Source organism: Thermobia domestica, chromosome 4, assembly GCF_964235325.1.
Source record: "Thermobia domestica chromosome 4, izTheDome1.hap1.1, whole genome shotgun sequence".
NCBI lineage: Eukaryota > Metazoa > Arthropoda > Insecta > Zygentoma > Lepismatidae > Thermobia > Thermobia domestica.
In genome coordinates, this window is record NC_137457.1 from 249,375,058 (window position 1) to 249,395,503 (window position 20,446).

General features: G+C 37.1%; 1 protein-coding gene across 2 annotated transcripts in view; it reads right to left on the bottom strand.

The window, feature by feature from the left end:
• Positions 1-20,446, bottom strand: part of 14-3-3zeta (tyrosine 3-monooxygenase/tryptophan 5-monooxygenase activation protein zeta) — a 113,496-nt gene that overhangs the window by 68,674 nt on the left and 24,376 nt on the right. For both annotated transcript variants that reach the window (XM_081755696.1, XM_081755695.1), the window contains exon 2: positions 8,417-8,720. In XM_081755696.1, the coding sequence (XP_081611822.1) occupies positions 8,417-8,716 (300 nt within the window). In that variant the 5' untranslated portion in view covers positions 8,717-8,720. The remainder of the gene's footprint in view (positions 1-8,416; positions 8,721-20,446) is intronic.

Below are 20,446 nucleotides of genomic sequence, written 5' to 3' on the forward strand. Positions count from 1 at the left end.
GAGAGGAATAAATGCAACTTATTTGCTTTTTCAGGCGACAAAACGAAACTCTCACAATGCTAAGTAATGAGATCTGACAAGCCGGCTGGCATGGTTGGACTGTCTAACGTATTAATTAGGATGGAAATTCTAACAATCTCGGTTTGGGGTTCGAGCCCCGCTCAGAATGGATGTTGTGCTTGGTTCTTCCATTTAGTTATTCAATTTATCTCGCTCAGCCTAACAGGAAATACTGTGGGAGACAAAGATTAAATATATATATATATATATATATATATAGCATGCACATTTAATATTTATTGATAAAAACACTGTTATTTCAATCTTCGCTACCCCAAGATGGAACCTGAAAGTCGAATTCATATAAACCTCAAATGCATTCACTTATTCTCTCATCATCTATATTTCGATTACGTAAAATATACTTTAAGCAAGTGAACTTCCTTTTACCTTAACATTTTTAAGAGGCAATATCTACATAGTTTATACGGTTTACCCAACATTGTTAGGGTCGTCAAGTCTAGGAGGCTTAGGTGGGCAGGTCATGTAGCTAGAATGGAAGAAAGTAGAAACGTTTTCAAAGTCTTGACTGGTAGACCCATAGGAAAACGACCATTAGGAAGACCTAGGCGCAGATGGGAGGATAATATTAAGATGGATCTCGCAGAGATAGGAATACAAAGTAGAAACTGGATCCAATTAGCTAAGGATAGAAGTCAGTGGAGAGCTTTTGTGAACGCGGCACTGAACCTCCGGGTTCCATAGGCCATAGAGTGAGTGAGTGAGTTAATATCTACACAATTTTTCAAGCGAGATTACTTTATCATCCAGAAAAGGGACTCACGGAAATGAAGGAACCCACTTATGTTACCAGTCGATCGGTGCTGTGAACGACTTCGGGAAAGGCCGGAGGAACGAAAGTAGTGTAACCTATCAATCCAGATGGAGATACAGAAATTTCCTGTATGTAATCTTAAAATTTACGGCGATGAGTTCTAATATACTAACCACATAACTAAAAGCAGTCTGGCCTACCATGGTACTTCAAGGACTACAATAATTAGCTTCACTTTAATAAAGTCCAAATAACGATAATTGTTTTTCAATTTTGTAAACTCTAAACAACAATCATGTGAGAGATCCTATTTAGATCACAGGCCAAGTGAAAATGGTGGACAATATAGTGTCCGCAGCTGCTTCTATATGCTCATTCCGCACTCATGCTTACTTATTTTCCTTAACCCTTTTAAATTTTATGGGAACTAGTGTCTTCTTTTTAGGCTTAAAAATGAACCAATAAAGCTTTTTACCTCGGGTTTTATGTGTTTTCTCAAGCATCGAAGCATTGTAGAACATGTTTCGTGGGGGTTTTTACATCTTGGGGTGATGACATAACTGAATAACGCCTTAAGGGGAAAAATCTATTTCTCTGTTACACCTAAGTTCATTATTTTTTAGCGGGCTTACTTTTACAGTTAGAAGATTGAAATTTTGTACAAACATTCAGAGTATACCCTAGTATTTACCATATTTTTCAGCTCTGTACCTTAACACGGGCGGAGTCTAGAGGAGCGACAACGAGGGGAAATGAAATTTTTCAGGGAAATTTCCTTTTTCCCCTCAAATTTCCCGCCTCTGGTACATGATGGGGAAATTTAAAAAATACGATGTGAAAAAGTGTTCCATTCTAAAGAGAACGAGCCATGAACCATGGTCCTAGTTGTATCTGAGACCTTGTATAAGCAGACATGTTCAATATTCTGGAAATATGCGTAGGACATCGGTAAATATTTTTTTTTTTTTTCCGTCCGTATTTCTCAAGATAGGAACCTGTAATTTTGTACACGTAGTCAGCAGACCACTTGCTATTTCCTGATTTTTTTTCTGTTGTCTGCGTTAACGCAGGGGCGGCTCCACAGGGAGAAAACGGGGGAACGGATTTTTCTTCTAAAAATCCCCTTTCTTCCCGATTTACTCGCTTTATATACACGATGGAGAGATGCAAGTAGTATCACCTGAAAGGTTGTTCTATTCTGAAAAGAACGAGATATGAACCAAGGTCCTAGGTTAGAGACGTGACAGGAAATTTTTTATCTGAGACCCTGTATAAGCAGGCATCCAGGTCATTTAAGAAAATGGTCCATTGTGGGGAAATTAAAAAAAAATCCCTCCCTTACTTTTCAAGATAGAAGCCTGGAATTCTGTATATGCAGTGAGCATACCCGTTGCTATTTCCTGATTTTTTTCTGATGTCTACGTTAACACAGGGGCGGCTCTAGAGGGCCTCAAAATTTAAAGAGATTTCTTAAAGAAAAACTGAGGGATTTCTGCAAAGTTTTTCCCTCAGGTGCATCATAGGAACATTTGAATAGTACTTTTGAAAAGGTAGCTCTATTCTGAAGAGAACGAGCTATAAACCATGATTCTAGGGTAAATAGGGACGTGTCAAGAAATTTTAAAGTTACATTTTGTGTTTAGGCCTATTTTGGATGCATTTTTGATGCTTTCCCCACAGAGGTAAAAAAAAAAAAAAAAATCCCTCCCTTACTATTCAATCTATGAGAAAAAAAAATGGTACAGTTAATACACTAAGCAACGTACAGAACAAGGCAGGATCAGATCCGACTCAAACTTCGCCCAGAGGACACATAATAGAAAAGAAAAAAAAATGCCAAATTGGAGCTGCCCCCATCCAGAAACACCAGAGATACGCTCCGCAACATAACGCACCACGCGATAATATGATATAAGGTAAACGTCGCAAGATACCCATTTAGGTCGAAAACGGAAAGGATGGACAGCACCAGGATATCACCAAGATATTTGATATGCTATAACACTGACTTGGCGGCCATCTTGAAAGCCGCGATCTTTTATATAGCGTAACGTATTGAAATGAGAAACGGGGTGTGTGATATATCAATGTAAGGCAAAATGCAAAAGAAAAACCAATTATGTAACAGCGAAAAACATGTGTGTAATGTGTGGACGGGATGAAGTGTGGAAGACTCGGGCAAAACAAACGTGTGTTCGAAGAACAGAATAATAGAGCAAGACCCCACGACAATGGTACGCAACAAGTAACTGCAACAGTGCCTGTGCAAGGAAGTGTATCTGCTTTGACAGATTATGCATTTAGAGGATATAGGGACTACGTTTGGGGCAGTGAAAACCAGTTGCAACCCGCGATAAGAGCGCTCGTTTGGAGGCTACATAAACTAAAAAGAACAGCAATTCGGCAGCTCGCTCCGGAGTGTAGGAGATATCGCCTTGGATTGGTGGTCAAAAACACGACCTACCTGGGATTGAAGCCCACTCCTGGACAACGTTTTGTACGTTTCGTGTAAACAAAGGACCCAAGTTCGTTTAAACGATCACAGACACTGAAGTAACATCAGTACCCGACAATGGTCAATAATGGAACACCTGTCAATCACCTGTTAAAAATAAAGCTATTAAATCAGCCACATTGAATGGAAGTGAATTCTGGTTTATGATCACACATTGGACAGAGCCAGTAGCCAACGTGGTTGCAACGATTTAAAAAATCTAAACTTTCCAGATCAGGCCAGAAAGTTATAGCCTTTTTTTTTCCTGGGATCAGTGCAGGATTTTTTAATTATTATTATTATTATTATTATTTTCTTGGAATATGCCTCCCAAGATTAACAACCTATTGTTTGTCATTAGATAAGGTACGACGTTTTCGCCCAGACTAAGAGACCGGAGCTGCGAAGTAAGGTCAAACTCAATCACAATACTAAGCCTCACAGCCATGACAGCTAAAAATCATCTCAACCTCCCTATAGTTTGGATCTGGTTCCTTCAGATTTCTTGTTTGGTCGTCTGAAGGTCTACACGCGAGGGAAAAACTTAACAGTGACACGGCCCTCATTTTTATGTGAAACAATGGTGTAAGTAAGCTACCTGAATTTTACCGCAGTGCATTTAAGGCATGAAAAGAACGTTGACAAGATGCGTCATAGAAGATGGAAGCTACACTGAGTGGCATGGTCTTGTAGCCAGGGTAGATTGATTTAAATCAGTGATTTAACAAGATCTAAATCACTTGAATTTTAAAATAAAAATCGTTGATTTAAATCAAATCCCGAAATTAATTCGAAGTGAAAATAAGTAAAATCCCTTTTTCTGTTCTGGTATTTCGATTATGAAAGATAACAATCATAACACAATGAGATTCAAATGTATATACAGCACCGTATGAAAACGAGTGTCATGCAGAGGACGATCAGGGAAAATCCCGTTTTGAAAGGTAACTGAGGAATCCTGCTTTCTTCTCAACATACGGGTTTTAAATGGTTAACTATTCCAATGGAGAAATCACCATCGACATTTAATCCGAAAAATCTTTTGTGTGCGTGTCTGTTTGTTCCCAGATAATAGGCGTATTTAGAGGGGTCCGATCTCCTCTCCGGAATAAAATAAATAAATAACTTTAGGCGAAATTTATGTATTTTGTAAGTATTTCGTGCCGCAAGCTAGTTCCGATTTTTTAAAAATATGCTCCTATCAAGTATCAGCAACTTGTGAAAAAAAAGTGTCATGTTGATAAACGTTGCTGTATTTTTTTTTTCTCCTTAATGCTTAAGAAACATTATTTGGGATTGAAATAAGTTAACGATTGGGAATTAATTCAAAATACAACCGTTATACTTTCAGCTAAATCGCATAATCAACATTTAATACTAATTCCTAATATTTCTTCTTCTGTTCGCGACTTTTATTATACGAGGAGAAAGGTTTGATTTAAATTTAAAAAAATCAACAAAAATGATAAAACAGCGCATTTAGACTAACGCAAGCGTGGTGTGGATTCAAAACTTCCACATAATAAGAGAAGGCTTAGAGTTTGATATTCAAATAGTTGAGGTGTACTGTACTGTCCATGGGACAACCAAAATCAGTCATCCAGTCCAAATCTTTGAATTGTACAATTCAGTCATGTTTACGAAACCATGAATTTACCTACCTCATCTTTAAGGTTAATAAGCCTGAAATACGCCAACTCACGTCTGCAAAGTAGAGCACGCCACTGTATTCTGCCTCTGTATCACTGGGAAGGACTTGGAACTGTAAGTGGTTCAGTCCTTGGATCTTATGAAATTAACAGTATTTTTGAATTTTTGAAACCCTCACCTTCCAGCACATTTTCCGGTGCAGAATGCAGTGATAGAGAATAATGTTTTTAATGAAGTAGCGTTCGAAATTATCCCTTGTAAATGTGAGCTGCTGACATCATAGTTTTCTCAAATCTGTAAATTTGTCGAAATGAAATTGTATTTTTACAAACTGCGATATATGTTTAGTTTATTAATGTTTCTTCAGGTTGAATTCCTTCATAGAAGACACTGACTGACTCACTACAAATGAAACAGGTTTATTTTTCACGTTCATTACACGTTTGTCTACTTACTGAAAAACTACGTTCGTCTGGAATCAACACGTGCTACTGTGCAGTGTGGCCACATTATCGGTTTCTTTCAGTGGTTCGCGATTATGTAATCCATTGTTTCATTACATGATTCAGCGAACCGAGGGGTTGAACACCACTACGCTAAATGATTCAGCGGACCAAGGGTTGAACATCACCATGATAAATGATCCAACCAAGAAGTATTTTCGTGTTTAGTACCAAGCTGAACGGTTCGATTTGTTGAAGCAATTATGATCAAAAAGGAAAATTTCCCTATCCTCGCTTTATAAACGAAGGGGCTATTGAGGGAAATCCTACTCTAAAAATAAATTTAAAAAAATAAATAAAATAAAACTGAAAGAATATAAATATAGAAAGCATGTTCTGTATATCCAAAGTCTTCATAAAATTCAATGACTAGTCTAAAACCCTCAAATTTCATGTTGAAAATAATTATCACAGTATAGTACGAGAAAGGCACATGCTCTAAGTAGTAAATGAATTTGGATCATTTATTGCCAAATCTTAATTTATTTCTAAACTTAGTCGAATAATAAGGGGAGGCTGATTTGGAGTTTCTCGTCTTTTCAACATCACGGCTACAAGGTGCGAACTTTACAACTTCGGAAGAAATCAAAGCATATGCGAACTTCCACTGGAAAAGAGAAGTCTTTCGCATTAAAGGCGTGTATGCTAACTAATAAAAAAAAATTAATAAATAAATTATAAAAAAAAAAAACTTTTAGTCACATAAATACGTTTGTGTCATTTATACTCTGTAATCTTGACTAGATTGAATGTACGGGATGTTAGAACTGGTTGAAATGTCACAGATCTATTTAATAGTCGCATTTTTAAATGTTTGAATATCTTGATAAATTAACACTAACAAAATACGAACGATTAAATGTCAACAGTTTAAACACCAAAACTATGTGATGATGATAAAAAATCATAAGTGTGATTGTAACGCACTCCACAACGTATGTGCAGTGCACATCCCTTCACTTTGAAAAAATCAATTCACCTTTTGCACGGGCTTCCTTTTCTAAAATACTTTTAAAAAACTGATTGTACTCTGTCTTGTTGGCAATTTCTGAATTACGAAACATTTAACAATTACAAAAGTAAAGGTTCAATATGTAAAGCAATCTTTAGTAATCTCCATTTGCTAAACTGAACCCCTGTATTATCTTCCTCCTACTACTAATAGATCTTAACTGCTGAAGCCAATATGGCTAGCTGGATGGCTTGCATCCTCCCCTCTATCCTTGAAATACAGCATACGAACCCAATCCATACACAAATCATTTATCAAATATGCAACGATAATAGAAAAGCAAGTCAAAATGGTATGTTACGGAATATATTTGAAAATACTACTTCAGAATCGCCTGGTAGAACGAAACAAGTCGGGATGACTGGCCACTAGGTTCAAAACCGGAACCCCTTGATTGAAAAGCAAAGCAGTTAACCATTAGCTTGGGCCAGTTCATCACTTGATGCTAGATACTTCCTAGAATTATTGAACATGTAAGGTTTTAAATTCTGATTCACGTTTAATTTACTTGGAAGCTCGACGTGCATACATGAACAACGTGAAATATTAACCAATATTAGTCAGTAAAGTAGTTTCGATGGGCAGTGGAAACTGATGAAAAACTATGAAAATTGACTTACAAGTGTCAGCATCGAAATCGGTAAACCAACGCTGTATTCCGACGTTTTCTAACTATATTAGTATTAGGAATTAACATTTCTGTGCTTCCGGTATTAGGGATGAGGTCCTTCTGCGATCACACTACCCGGGGGAATTGGAGAGGAAGAAAAGAATGGAGAAGGAAGTAGCCTATGATTGTCCTGGCATTTGCCTAGTGTGAATGAGAAAAGTTAGTCACCATGGGTGGCCTGAAAAAGCTTTAAACTTTTTCGAATATCACCGGGAATCGAACCCAGGATAACTCACACCAAAGAAAAAGCGGGGCCACGTCATCCAACTGTATGATTCAACATTTTCTTCTGAATGTATTTTTTTTAAAACCAAAAAGTGCATGATATAGATGTGAAATGTTTTACACTGAAAAAACTAATGTGTGTGAGAATTTTTATTCATGTCTAGAAGAAAAAAAAATGCTTGTTCCTAGCAGCTTTAAAACGAGACTATTTAAACTACAAATGAAAGCTCGTCTGCCTTTATCAATTCTAGCGACAGGACTGACGACAAAAAGTACACTGAGTTGTAAAATGATTGATTTGTACATGTCTTATTAGCAGCAAGACTATGCAGGATGAGATTAATTTAAGTGAGATCTGCATCATTTCAATGCATTCGATGCTGTCTCAGATAATCGAAAGCGGGACCTCAGGTACAAACCTTAAACATACTAGCCACTAGACAAGCTACCAAATTAAAATAGTTCTGTACAAATATGAAAGATATGGGAGGAAATGAGTGACTAATACTTCGTAAACTGAAGAAACAGGAAGACAATACGTTGAGTCAGTTGTCACTCATACGTTACACACCTAGCCACAAAGTATTGCTTAGGAATACACAATCCTTCGTTTCAATGAATGTTCAACATACTTCGATACGAAGATGTCACAGAGTGGAAATTGTACCTCGCAAAACTAATATATTGAAACATTACGAAATTAGTATTCTGAATCAATGCGTACATAGTTATGGATTTGCTATACTTGGCTGCGCCTTTCAGATTACCGGCTCGCCCAACAAGGAAAAAAAAAAGTGATTGTGAAGAATTGCATTTACAATTACCATAATACCTTCACCAACCTACATTCTCCGATCAACATGTATGCACTTTTTTCTTTCAGTCTTTTAAGCTTTGAAAGTTCACACCTTTCTCTATTCCATACTCTCGAGTACGTGATATGCATTTGCTGCAATTAATACAAGTGTTACATAAAATTACTTATAAAAAAAAAAAAAAAAAAAAAAAAACAGGAAAATAAACTTACCAATACATCGTAGCATATTTCCCGTAGTTCCTTCTCCACTTTTTCTCTGTATTCCTTTGCCATTTGTTGTTTCCGTTCACTGCCCTCTGTCTTCTGTTCTATGCTAGATATGACACGCCATGAGCTCCTTCGAGCGCCCACAACATTCTTGTAGGCAACAGACAAGAGGTTCCTCTCCTCATTGGAAAGCTCCACGCCCGTTTCCGTTACTGCCTTCATCGCGGCCGCCATGTCATCGTAGCGTTCTGCCTGTTCGGCAAGCTTGGCCCGCTGAACCAGCTCTTCTTTGTCCACTGACATTTTGCTGTAAAATACAGGGGAAAAAACACAAGTTTATTAAGGGGGCACTAAAGCTAATACTTGGAGGTTGTGGAAAAAAAGTACGCCGCTTGCCAAGCGCGGAACACACCAGTAACTCACGCACTCTCCTCCTTGATCTCACTCACTACACAGCTCAAACTTGACTGGTCTCACTACGCTATGCGCATGAACGATAGGAAACACTACGCCCGACACGTCATACAGTGTTACACCCTACACTACAGAAATTTATCGTACGGTTTCAAAATGTTTTACACATATAGGCTGATCAAAATATTCAAAGCATTGAACAATCACGTAAATCTTTACAAAAGGGAAAAAAAAATACTACTTAATCTGCTACAAAAATTACATTCAATCTCTACGTAAACAAAATTTTCGTGAATAAGACCATGAATATCTGAAATTTAAAAGGTCTTTACTATTTACAAAAATGCTACTAATAGTCCCACTCTCTTGTTTATGACTAATTTAAGACCCTGATACTATTATTACAAAATCGTTAAACGTCCTGACCTTGTTTTTATATACCTCACTACAGCATTATTGACAAAAACTGAGAAATGGAGTGGGGTGTGTGAAGTTCGATGAAGTCCCTAATAGAATACGGAGACGCGGCCACAAAACCGCGTATGAACTGGTAATGGGGAAGTGAGGGAGAGCAAAACCACATCGGGAAAATCCAACATAATATCTACTACAAATTCATATGCCTTTTCTCATGACTGCCGCTTCTTGATGTATAATGTATGAACTATTTGATCAACAATTTGTCACTTTACACTGCACAATCACCCGAAAGGAAACAGAATATGCGAAAGAAACTGAACTGTCTTGGATTGACGACAGTACGTATTAGAAAATCAAGCTGTCATATTTTTAAACAGCGCAGATTCGTTACCAGATTTCTTATTTTCTGTTAACCCATCTGACATACGAATAAAAAAATGTATGCTCGAATTCTACGACTGCTCAGTGGTAGAGTACTCTGCTGTGAGGGATCCCTGGTGAGTTTGTTGCAAACAAGTGTCCATGGGTTGTTTCCTCCCACATTCTCATTCCACTAATCATTCACTTTAATTATGAAAAAACAGCTTCAAGCCTCCTTTTAACCTAAAGGGCATAACGTAGAACGAATAAATAGAAACTGGTTTATTTAATTTTCGAAAGTGAAGTACTTTTTCAATGATTTATGGACTCATACGTATATATACTGCATAAATATACTGAAACGTACGAAATGCAAACCATATAACTGTATGTATCTTTTCTGCAATATATATCTCAGTTTTACGGCCCACGCTTCTACTTTAATGCCTAAAGGGGCTATGATAAATTAATTCTGATGATAAAAGCGAAAATGATGTAACAACCATCCCCTGAACGGATTCGAACCTGTACAGACATCTTACGACTGTCAACCTAATCCCTAAACCCCTCGTCGACGCCCGCAATCAATTTTGAAAATATATAACACGTATGCTGATTTTCATTGCAGTTAACACACGTTAAGAAATTATTTCTAAATTTATGTTTCCTATTTTGCAACATATAAACTATTACTTTACTAGTTCTTCAAATGGAATAAAACACTACAGTTAATCACGAATTCTTCCGTGATTCAGTAAGTTTTCACGCGTTGGCAACGCTTACTATCACGTCACCTACAAGAGAAGTAGCAAGATTTGTGCAATCGATACTCAAAAATACCGCTAGATGTCACTAGCTTCCAAAGCAGCTAACGGAAAGAGCTTGCACGAACGTTTCATGGTTATTAAATACAGAAAAAAAAAATGCTTATTTCATGAAGCATAATTCAATCAACAAAAACTACGCACAATTCACAAGTCTACAGTGATGATCGGCGTATTTAGCATTGTAAATCCTATTCTTTTTGCATGAACACAGTGTATATCGAAAGCTTAGTATCGATTGGACAACACGTGAGATGGGGAAAGTCGATAAGATTCAGGGACGGAAGGATGCTAAGAGTGTATGAAGATGAAGAAACACTGAGTAATTGACAAAATGTATTAATAAATGCAAGACAGATTGTATTTGTTAACTCTTAAAACATCTTAGGAAGATTGTGCTCACGGAATAAATATATAAGTTAAAAGAAAAAAAAAAAAAAAACAAGTACCTTCTAATTCATGGTGTTCACGTATAAACATTTTAATTGGAAAATGTTAAAATAATTACTACAACCCGAAGTCTCTACATGCGATTTACACTTTTCTATCATTGTGCCATGTAATGTGTAAAAGGAGTACGAAAATCTACTTAAGAAAATGCACGAGTTTTGATTTTTATAAATAATTCAAACATTACTGTATTAAAATGTCTAAATAACTGAATTAAAAATTGTATTCTGATGGATGTTACGATACGGAAATAAAATTAGGATTGTAGTTATTAGAAAAAGATTACCTAGAAAACTAAAGTATAATGAAATGACAATCTGAACTTTTCTTATTGGCAGTAAAGGTAAGGGAGACCATATGGGTAATGAGTGAATATACGCATATGAAAAAAAAAAAATCCTCACAAATAAATAACAAGGAAACAGCTTTACCTAACTTCTGTTCAAGAAGTCGTAGCTGGTGTCAGTAACAAAATATGAGGGGAACAGAACATGGTATGAGGGGAAAGCGTGTATTGGTACACAAGCTTTTCCCCTCATATTCATTCCGTCTATCAAAACAAAACTTGGTACACACATTTCTTATCCCCTATAGTATTTTCTCAGATACATTTGAATTGTGTGCTTTTACCCGGGGCCACTTCAGGAATCCAAATTTGATAGGAGGGATTTCTGGAGGGAATTTTTCCGACATTCTCTGAATTTTCCCTGTTCAAGTACGTTATGGGCCCCAAATATATAGCACCTTTGGAATGCTTGTTTCATGCTGAAGAGAATGAACTATAAACCATGACTTTCCAATGAACAGTGTTGATACAATAGCGATTTCACTGCGAGTCTACGATTTTCTTTATACTAACAGGGTTAATGGGTCCCAGGGATTTACTCCGTTGTCCATGGCACTTTTTTTTTTTTTTTTTTTTTTTTTTGTTGTTCGTTTGTGTGTGTGTGTGTGTGTGTAAGAGAGAGAGAGAGAGAGAGAGAACATTTTTTGTTGTTTATCGAATGGACTAGGTTTGAATTCGGATGTCCGATTGACAGACAGGTTCACGTCCGTTCCTTGTCAGCCTCAGAAAATTTATCTGGAACCGGAAAATAATACACTTTCAAACAAAACTTATTAAAATCGGTATTCGGGTCGATTTGAGAATCTCATACTATTTCTGAAGTCTGTTAAAAAGACGTACGTATCTCAGTTTAGAAGGTCAGGGATGCTACACACTCTACATTACGAATTCAAAACGTTGTAGTTTAACTAATTTCAGAGTTAAGAGCCTAACCACAAATCATGGCACAACACATCTTAATGTGACTTACTGCATTTTGTAGATCTATAAATCCCAAATAACCTTATTACTTTAAAGTTACCTTCAATATCGAGGTCTACTTCGGTTCCCTGACAACATTTCAAAAATTTCCCAGATTTTCCCTTTCGAAAATCAAATGCTCTGACTTTCCCGATCTGCGAGAACCCTGTAATTGGTTCGGATCCCATATTAGCCTGTAGGATCACGTTTCATATAGCCTCACTCCTCTAAGGAACGCTAAACTCTCAACAAACCAACCATTGTCTACTAAATCGCTTATTCAAGCATCGAAACTTTGGTATTAAATGAAACTAGTTACGAGATTCAGAGACCGAGTACAAGTAAATTAGGACAACTCTGGTACAGACAATCCGTGATTTGTTATTTCGATTATTATTTTATTAATAAAATTTCAACAAAACAAAGTCCATTTAATAGGGACAATTTCTTCGAAAGAAATTTCAATGTTTGGTTAGTTTAACAGTAAATTTCATCGCCTATGGCATGGAAATCACGAAATCATGGGTTTGATTCTCTGTGGGAATGCATGTTTAGATTCTACATCAAACAATAGGTATGTAAACAACACCTTTAAGTAGTCAGATGTTAATGCGCGAATTTTCTGCCCGTCTTTGATTCCTAGTAGGAATATTTCATATTTTATTTGCTTCATTATAATTACTGATACCTTGCATGACGAGAATGCTGTTACTTTAAACCGTATTTCAGGAAATACATCAAAACTTTCTTCTTTCAAAGATTTCTCCTCCTATTATGTTTTAGCCATTCCAAGTTTTCAGTTTCTGGTGTTTCATTACAACTAGTTTATACGGTTGGTTGATGAGATGTGTTTCTTCGCTTAATAATAATAATAAAACAGTTCGGCCCAAAACGTGGTAGTTTAATAATTTATGCCGTTGAGAATTTCTTTATTATTTCTATTATTAAGCTTGAGGCATTTAGTATTGCTACATTTACTCGTTTATGTATTTAACTGATCATGCTAATGTTGCAGTTTTGGCTACTTGTACGGAAAATACGAAGTTGAAAAATCCACGTGAACATAGATTAACGATTCATCAGAAACACTGCCACCTAAAAAAAAAAAAAAAAAAAATGTTGAGAAATTATATTGATTGGTTGAAACGGCCAACAATAAACTGTAAATGTTTGGCGGGTGTTATGCACAGCCTAAACCACGACTTGAAAAATTCCGGTCACCAGATGGCCGTGGCAACTGAAAATACACGTCCAGTGCCTAGTTAATTTAAGCTAAACTATGTAGGCTTATTACAGAGTTTCTAATGATCTGGAGAAATCTATTTCCCTGACTTCTCCCTGATCTTTGGCAGAAAATTCCCTGACTTGACAGGTGTCGGATGACGTTGATATATAAATAAGAAATGAATAACGGTGAATATTTATATATATGAGAATATTTATTCTATAGAGATAATTAGTAATCAATTACTCATATGTATCCACTTATCTCCCATAAAAATCTGAGCAACGTCCCATACTGTGATCATTAATGGTTCGCTAAGCTGAAAATGGTGTATAATTAATGTAAGAAAAAATATATTTTATAAAATTTCCCTGACTTCCAGTCTTTTTCCCTGACCTGCACCATTTTTCCTGCGTTTTCCCTAGCTTCCCTGATTTTCCTAACCAGTAGGAACTCTGTATTATCAAATTTAGTTTATACTGTTGCGTCTAGGACCGAAGAGATTTCGAGCACTGGGCGAAACTATCAAAATAATACACTGGAGTTTTCAAAAGTTGTGTTTATTGGAACTGGTAGCTGTTATTTTTTCAGTAATTATTATTTACTTTCTTGTATTCAATGAACTAATTAGCGCTGCTTGACTTTTCATGTATTTGTTTTTGATATTCAACAAAACAGGTTTTAGGTAACAAGGAAAAAATTGCATACGGAATGAGAAATACATGGATGGATTACATTAGTACTGTAGCAGTTTTGAATAATTTTGCATCTATATTGAATCATTAAGCTCTTTGCCCACTCACTGCAAGATTTTTTATTTCGTGTTTCCCAGAAAGGTAGCCAAAACAAACATCAACATGATCAGTTAAATATATAAACGAGTAAATGCAGCAATACTAAATAGCTCAAGCAAAGGAATAGTACATCACATCTATTATCAGAAAAACTACCCAACGGGACAAATTGTTACACTATTACGTTTTGGGCCGAAGTAGCGTTAGTAGAGTTTTCTGATTAAGCGAAGAAACAAACATCTCATCATCCAACCGTATAAACCAGATATAATGAAATGCCAGAAACTGAAAACTTGGAATGTCTAAAACTAATAATAGCAGGAGAAATCCTTGTAATAAGAAAGTTTATGTATTTCCTGAAATACAGTTTAAAATAACAGCATTCCCGCCCTGCAAGGTATGCACTATTACAGAAAGTGAGTTTCCAAACTCTACCAGTAAATATTTTCGCTGTTTATCAAAGAGTGAAAGTCTTCACACTAGTTTTATGAGCTAGTTCATCTAATTATACATTCTGAGGTCCAATAACAAATCACTAGCTCTTTCCTTGTCAACACGGTTGTTTTAAATTCTTTTATTTTAAATGAAATATGAAAACTGTCAATATACACTAGAACCGGCAGGGAAATTTACTTTTAAAAATTGTAGTGCAAGGGAGTAATGAAAGAAGAAAATGAAGTACTATTTACGGATTATATATTTAAAAAAGGGGGAGACGCGATGGTTCAGTGGTAACTTCACTTTTGTGCGGTCCCTGTTTCGATTCCAGGCCATTAAGAGCTTGTGCTAGACCACAGACTGTCCATGAGTTCTCACATCTCCCACATTCTTTTTCTACCAATTACTTCATTGTCATTCACTTTCTCTTTTAGCCTGAAGAGCATAATTGAGAGACGAAAAACTAGAAAGAAAAAAAATATCAAAAAAAAAAAAAAAAACTAAAATCGTAACAGAAAACTCACTCGAACAGTTAATTTACGATGTGGTTACGAAGTTCAGTGTCAAAATTCACACTCACCGTCTGATTAACAGAAGTTTCCGATATTGAACATTAACAATTCACAAGAACTCCACAAACATTCCAAAATTTTTCACGATTTGCCTACGCTCAGTGAGCTCTTGAAGATTAACACTTAGTGACAGTAAACTCTAAATGTCATGTTATTTGCTAGGCTAAATCCTAAATGTCATCTTGCCATTTGTTAGACTATCTTGCCACACCTTCGAACACGAATTTACTCCACACAAATTTACTTTCAGCATGAGGAGACTGCCCAAACATCAAAGGGCCACCTTGCTCATCTGACCTCCTGCCACGCGTTTTTTTTGGGGGGGAGGGTTACTCAAAGGGAGCTTTCATGAATAAGCCACGCACCACAAAAGACCGAGCGAACACAACTTAAGTGAAATAACGGCGATTTCTCAATATATGGTCAATTTTGTGTGTGGAACTATGTGGAAAGAATGATTTGATTAGGTTTTCAGTTTAGCGCCCCTTTCAGCAACGAGACTACATGAACGTGGACCTACAGCTTAACGTAGGATCTGAACCACATCAGCTTCCGCCAAAAATCGAATTCGGGTCTCCCACGCCAAAGATGCGTACGCTAACAGCTTATCCACGAAAGAGCTCTGTTACAAGAGACAGTTCGCAAGAATGGTTCTAATTTGGATTATGTCATTGAATTATATATGGCACTTTATTTGCTGTAACCAGAAACAAATGTTGCATTGTTTCCAATCAAAACCTTTTATAATTTTAAAAATTAAATCCTTTCAAGCAAGCATTAATTCATTATAAGGCCTATTAAACTTATGGGTTATTTCTCTAAGTAAACATTAATTTATTATAAATGTTGTATTCGATCGACACTAGTTTTTTTTAACTTTCTTTTATTTATCAGCAAATTCTTCAGTCCTTTCAATTAAGTCTAAGATGCTATCCATCAGGGTTGGCTGGTTTAAACCAGCTGGTTAAAAAAAAAAAAAAAACTGGTTTAAACAAAAAAAAAAAAAAAACGAAAAATGCTTTAAATCGTGTGAACTTCATGGTGACGTCTCATATATCAAACCATCAGCATTACATTTATCTACTTTTCACCTTTTAATCAAGGCGTCCCGTGTTCAATTCTCGGTCGAAGCACAACCCATCTTTCAAGTGTAAACCAAGTAGCGATTCGAGGTGTCCCTTTAAGCGAAAGTCTTCTCCGTAATAACCTTGGTATTTCATAAGGATAAGCCTAAACATACGAAACGAAACTAAATTATATATTTCTACTTGCCTGAATGCCTGTTTTATAAAGAAGCCAAGGTTGCTTAAATATATTGATAGAAATTAGCAAAATTTATCAACTGCCTACGTAGCTTCCAACATCAAATTGGATTAGACTTTGTTTTAATTTTATTGAATGATATATACATACCAAATTTGTAATTTAATACCTCAGTTTTAGCGTAGTGATTATGATACGTGGACCTTGAAATTTTACATACAAATACATTTAAAGTTATAACAGGATTTTCCCAATGGCTAAGGCGGGAGTTTCCCGATTTGTATGTAATTCTGTATAATGTTTTTACTTGTGTAACTATCTTTTTGTCCTGAAATGACTCTTGACAATTATATTAACAACTAGGCCTATGTAAAGATCAGTACAACGTATTTTTATCAGAAGTTCTTCGTGAGTGAGTCTGTAATCGCATTTGTGACCAATTAGTCCCGGTTTCGTGTCGAAATGAACAATTTCTCTTGGATGTGAGCCGAGAAGCGGTTTGGATTCCGCTTTGAGCTTATGTGACCCCTTCCAGCATAACCTTGTTATTGCATAATAACACCAAGGTGAAACAAACTAATTTTACCTATATCTAATATAAACACAGTAAATTATTTAAACCAAAAAACCTAGTTTGAACCAAAAAACCGGGTTTTTTGTTGTTTTTTTCAATAAAAACCATGGTTTTTGCCAACCCTGCTATCCATACCTAGCTGTCACTTCTGAAAGTAGATTCAGTGTGGCGACAGAAATCACGGGGAAGAATTCACACTTTCCCGGTTTTTGAGAACGTTTTCTGAATTTTTTCCCGACATGTAATTAGCCTCAGACTTTCGCATGTTGATGGAAAACAAAACCAAGAAAACATGAAAACGATAGTAGATAATAGGTTATTCTCTAATCAATTAGAATAATGAATGTAAAACAAATGCAACATATCTTATTGTAAATTATTCATTGCAGCTTCTAAAAATTCAATACTGCTACTAAAACTCCAACTGACGATTTTATGTATACACAGGGGTTTAACAAAAAATCTAAAAACACTTCATACAGGACACGTAACTTTGGCCCTCCACTGTACAAAGCCTGTTGCGGTTGCCGATAGTTTTTTGTTTTCAATGTGTCATGCGGACCTTCCTCTTCCGTCAGCAGTAACCAGTTCACCTGTGAGTGTCGTGTGAAAGTGGTGCGGTAAAATGGGCGACCTGAGACTTCCAAAGAGGCATGTTCGTTGGTGCCCGTCTGGTTGGAGCTTCAGTGGCAACAGTGGCGAACATTGTGGGGATATAGAAAGGCGCTGTTCCAATGTCACGAGGGCATACACAATTCATGGGCAAACGACGTCTGCAAAGCACAACAGTGGTCGAAAGACAATCCTGTCAGATAGGGACCGGAGGGCACTGAAATTGATTGTAGCAGTTAAAAAGAAGACCACTGCAATGAAAATTACGCCTGAACTCAATTCCGGCCTACAGAACCCAGTTTCATCGAAAACAGTGCGACAGGAACTTCATAAAATGAAATTTCATGACAGGGCCGCTATCGCCAAACCCCTGGTCACAGCAGTAAATGCGAAGAGGCGTATCCAGTGGTGCAAGGACCACAAGGCGTGGACTCATGAGCAGTGGAACACGTAATGTGGTCCGATGAATCGACCTTCACCTTGTTTCCAACAACCGGTCGTGTTTACGTATGAAGAACACAAAGCATGGGGGTGGTTCTGTTACAGTATGGGCAGTGGTATCGTGGTTTTCCGTAGGTCACATCATAGCCTTGCATGGAATGATGATTGCTAAGGCGTATAAGGCCATTTTGGGGGACCAGGTTCTACCCATGGCCCAAATATTGTTCCTTGAAAGTGATGGCATCTACCAAGATCATTTGGCACCCTGTCACGCTGCAAAAAGGGTGAAAATATGGTTCGAGGAGCATGACCAGGAGCTATCACACCTCCCATGGGTCCCACAATCACCAGATCTGAGTTAAAAAGGCGTGTTCGGTCTCATTACCCTCCACCAGCCTTAAGGAACTGGAGCATGTTTTGGAGGAACTTGGGTTTGTTCACTTGGGCAAACCCTGGAAATAACACTCAATTTCATTGTACTCTTTACGTACCCCCAGAAACATCTTCGCGTACCCCGGTTGAATAGCACTGGTTTAAGTGTTACTGAAGAAAGGGTCAGCGCTCTTTGAAACGTCGAGCTTCAAGCACAAAGATAATTTTGTCAGGTCATTCCAACATTTGCAGTCTGACCTAAAGAACCTAGGACGTTGGTTAAGTTGCCACTTACAAATAATTCGGGCTGCTATAAACCTCCGAAATTTTGTTTTCAGATCATTATGAAATCATTAAAGAGCCTTCACTTCCAAACGTGAACCTAAAAGTTGCTTTAAGTTCTGCATAATTAAAAAAAAACGATAATGATAAAAAAAATATAAACCAAACACAGTGCAGAGAAAAAACAAGCTCCTGTTAACATTTGGTAGTACAATACTTTTCTGGATATCGCTTGTAACAAACCATTCCAGGTAATCAAAACACACTTATCCCCATCTCTTTGCCACTCCAAAAGGATAAAAGAATTCGCCAATTTTGACCTGGACGGAAACATTTTAAAGATCAATTGTTGTGTAAAATCTACGTTTTTACTCCAATTCGTTTGCACCTGATGTTGAGAAGGTACTGCTGTTCCTTTTACCTGCTGTCCCCACTACCAACCACTTTCATCTTTACAAGACGCAGTGCTTATCATTTACGTACTAATGTTTAAAATTGAATATCTAGAAGAAATAATTTGTTTTAAAGTTCATTGATATTTATTCATTTAAGAGTCAGAGATTCAAACCATTTTTCTCTTTAACATCTGTTTAAAACTTTGCGGTCCGGGCGAGATACGTGTTTTTGTTTGAAGATATATCAGAAATAGCGGTATATATATTGTAAACCATTATTGCAAGAAAAGAAACAGACCCATGGCTTTTGTTATAACATACACGTACTCTAGTACAGAAACAGAACAGAATTACATCAACAAAGGGACTATATTCTTAATTTGTCGCAGCTACTGGATAAATACACTGGAGAAAATGTGTTAATGTTTTTGGCAAATGCAGAATCCATTGTTGTAACTGTTCGGCTGGCGCTGCCTCCTAACCATTTTGAGCACACTCATCCTAATATTACCCAAACTGACATTCTTTGGCACAACAGTAATACCTAGTTATATCATAAATACTGCTACAAGTTTGAATGTAAATAACAAGAGTATTAACACCAAGGCAATTTATTTTGATCATGTTTTACATTGATATGTTTACACCTGACGCACGAATCATTTTTCGAAATGTCTCCCCTTGGCCTTGATGCAGGCACGAAGTCTGTCCGGCCACTGGTTAATGGCATTACGCACCACGTCTATGGGAAAATTGTTCACTGCTCGGGGTCAAGGGTTGTTTCAAACTGTCAACAGATGGATGCCGTTTATGGCAGACCTTTGCCTGAAACACTGCCCAAAGTTCAGCTCACAGATGAGAAGAACCCTAGCAGAAAGTGTGACGTAGGTATGGGCTCGCCCACTTTACGCACGGGGGTTTCAAATGACACCACGGAATAGCACACACAACTTTACCTGGAGTAGCAGACGAAATCTAAGTATAGACCACACCTCAAAAACCGAAAATGGACTTGACCGTGTCGTTGACCTTTCCCCGTTACCCTGTTTTAAGGTTCATCATCATCTGTGAGCTATTTATAGTCCAACGGGTTAACGTCCGGGCTGCTAGAAGGCCAATCAGCGGTAGAAATGAAGTCTGGGACGTTCCGTGCCAGCCAGTTCTGAGTTGTTTTCGCTTTGTAGCCTGGAGCGGAACCTTGCTGGAAGGTCTCCAGGAAACATGGTAGCAAACAGTGGTTTCACTAGCACTGTGTCCTGGTACACATTGGCAGTTTTAACACATTGTTCGC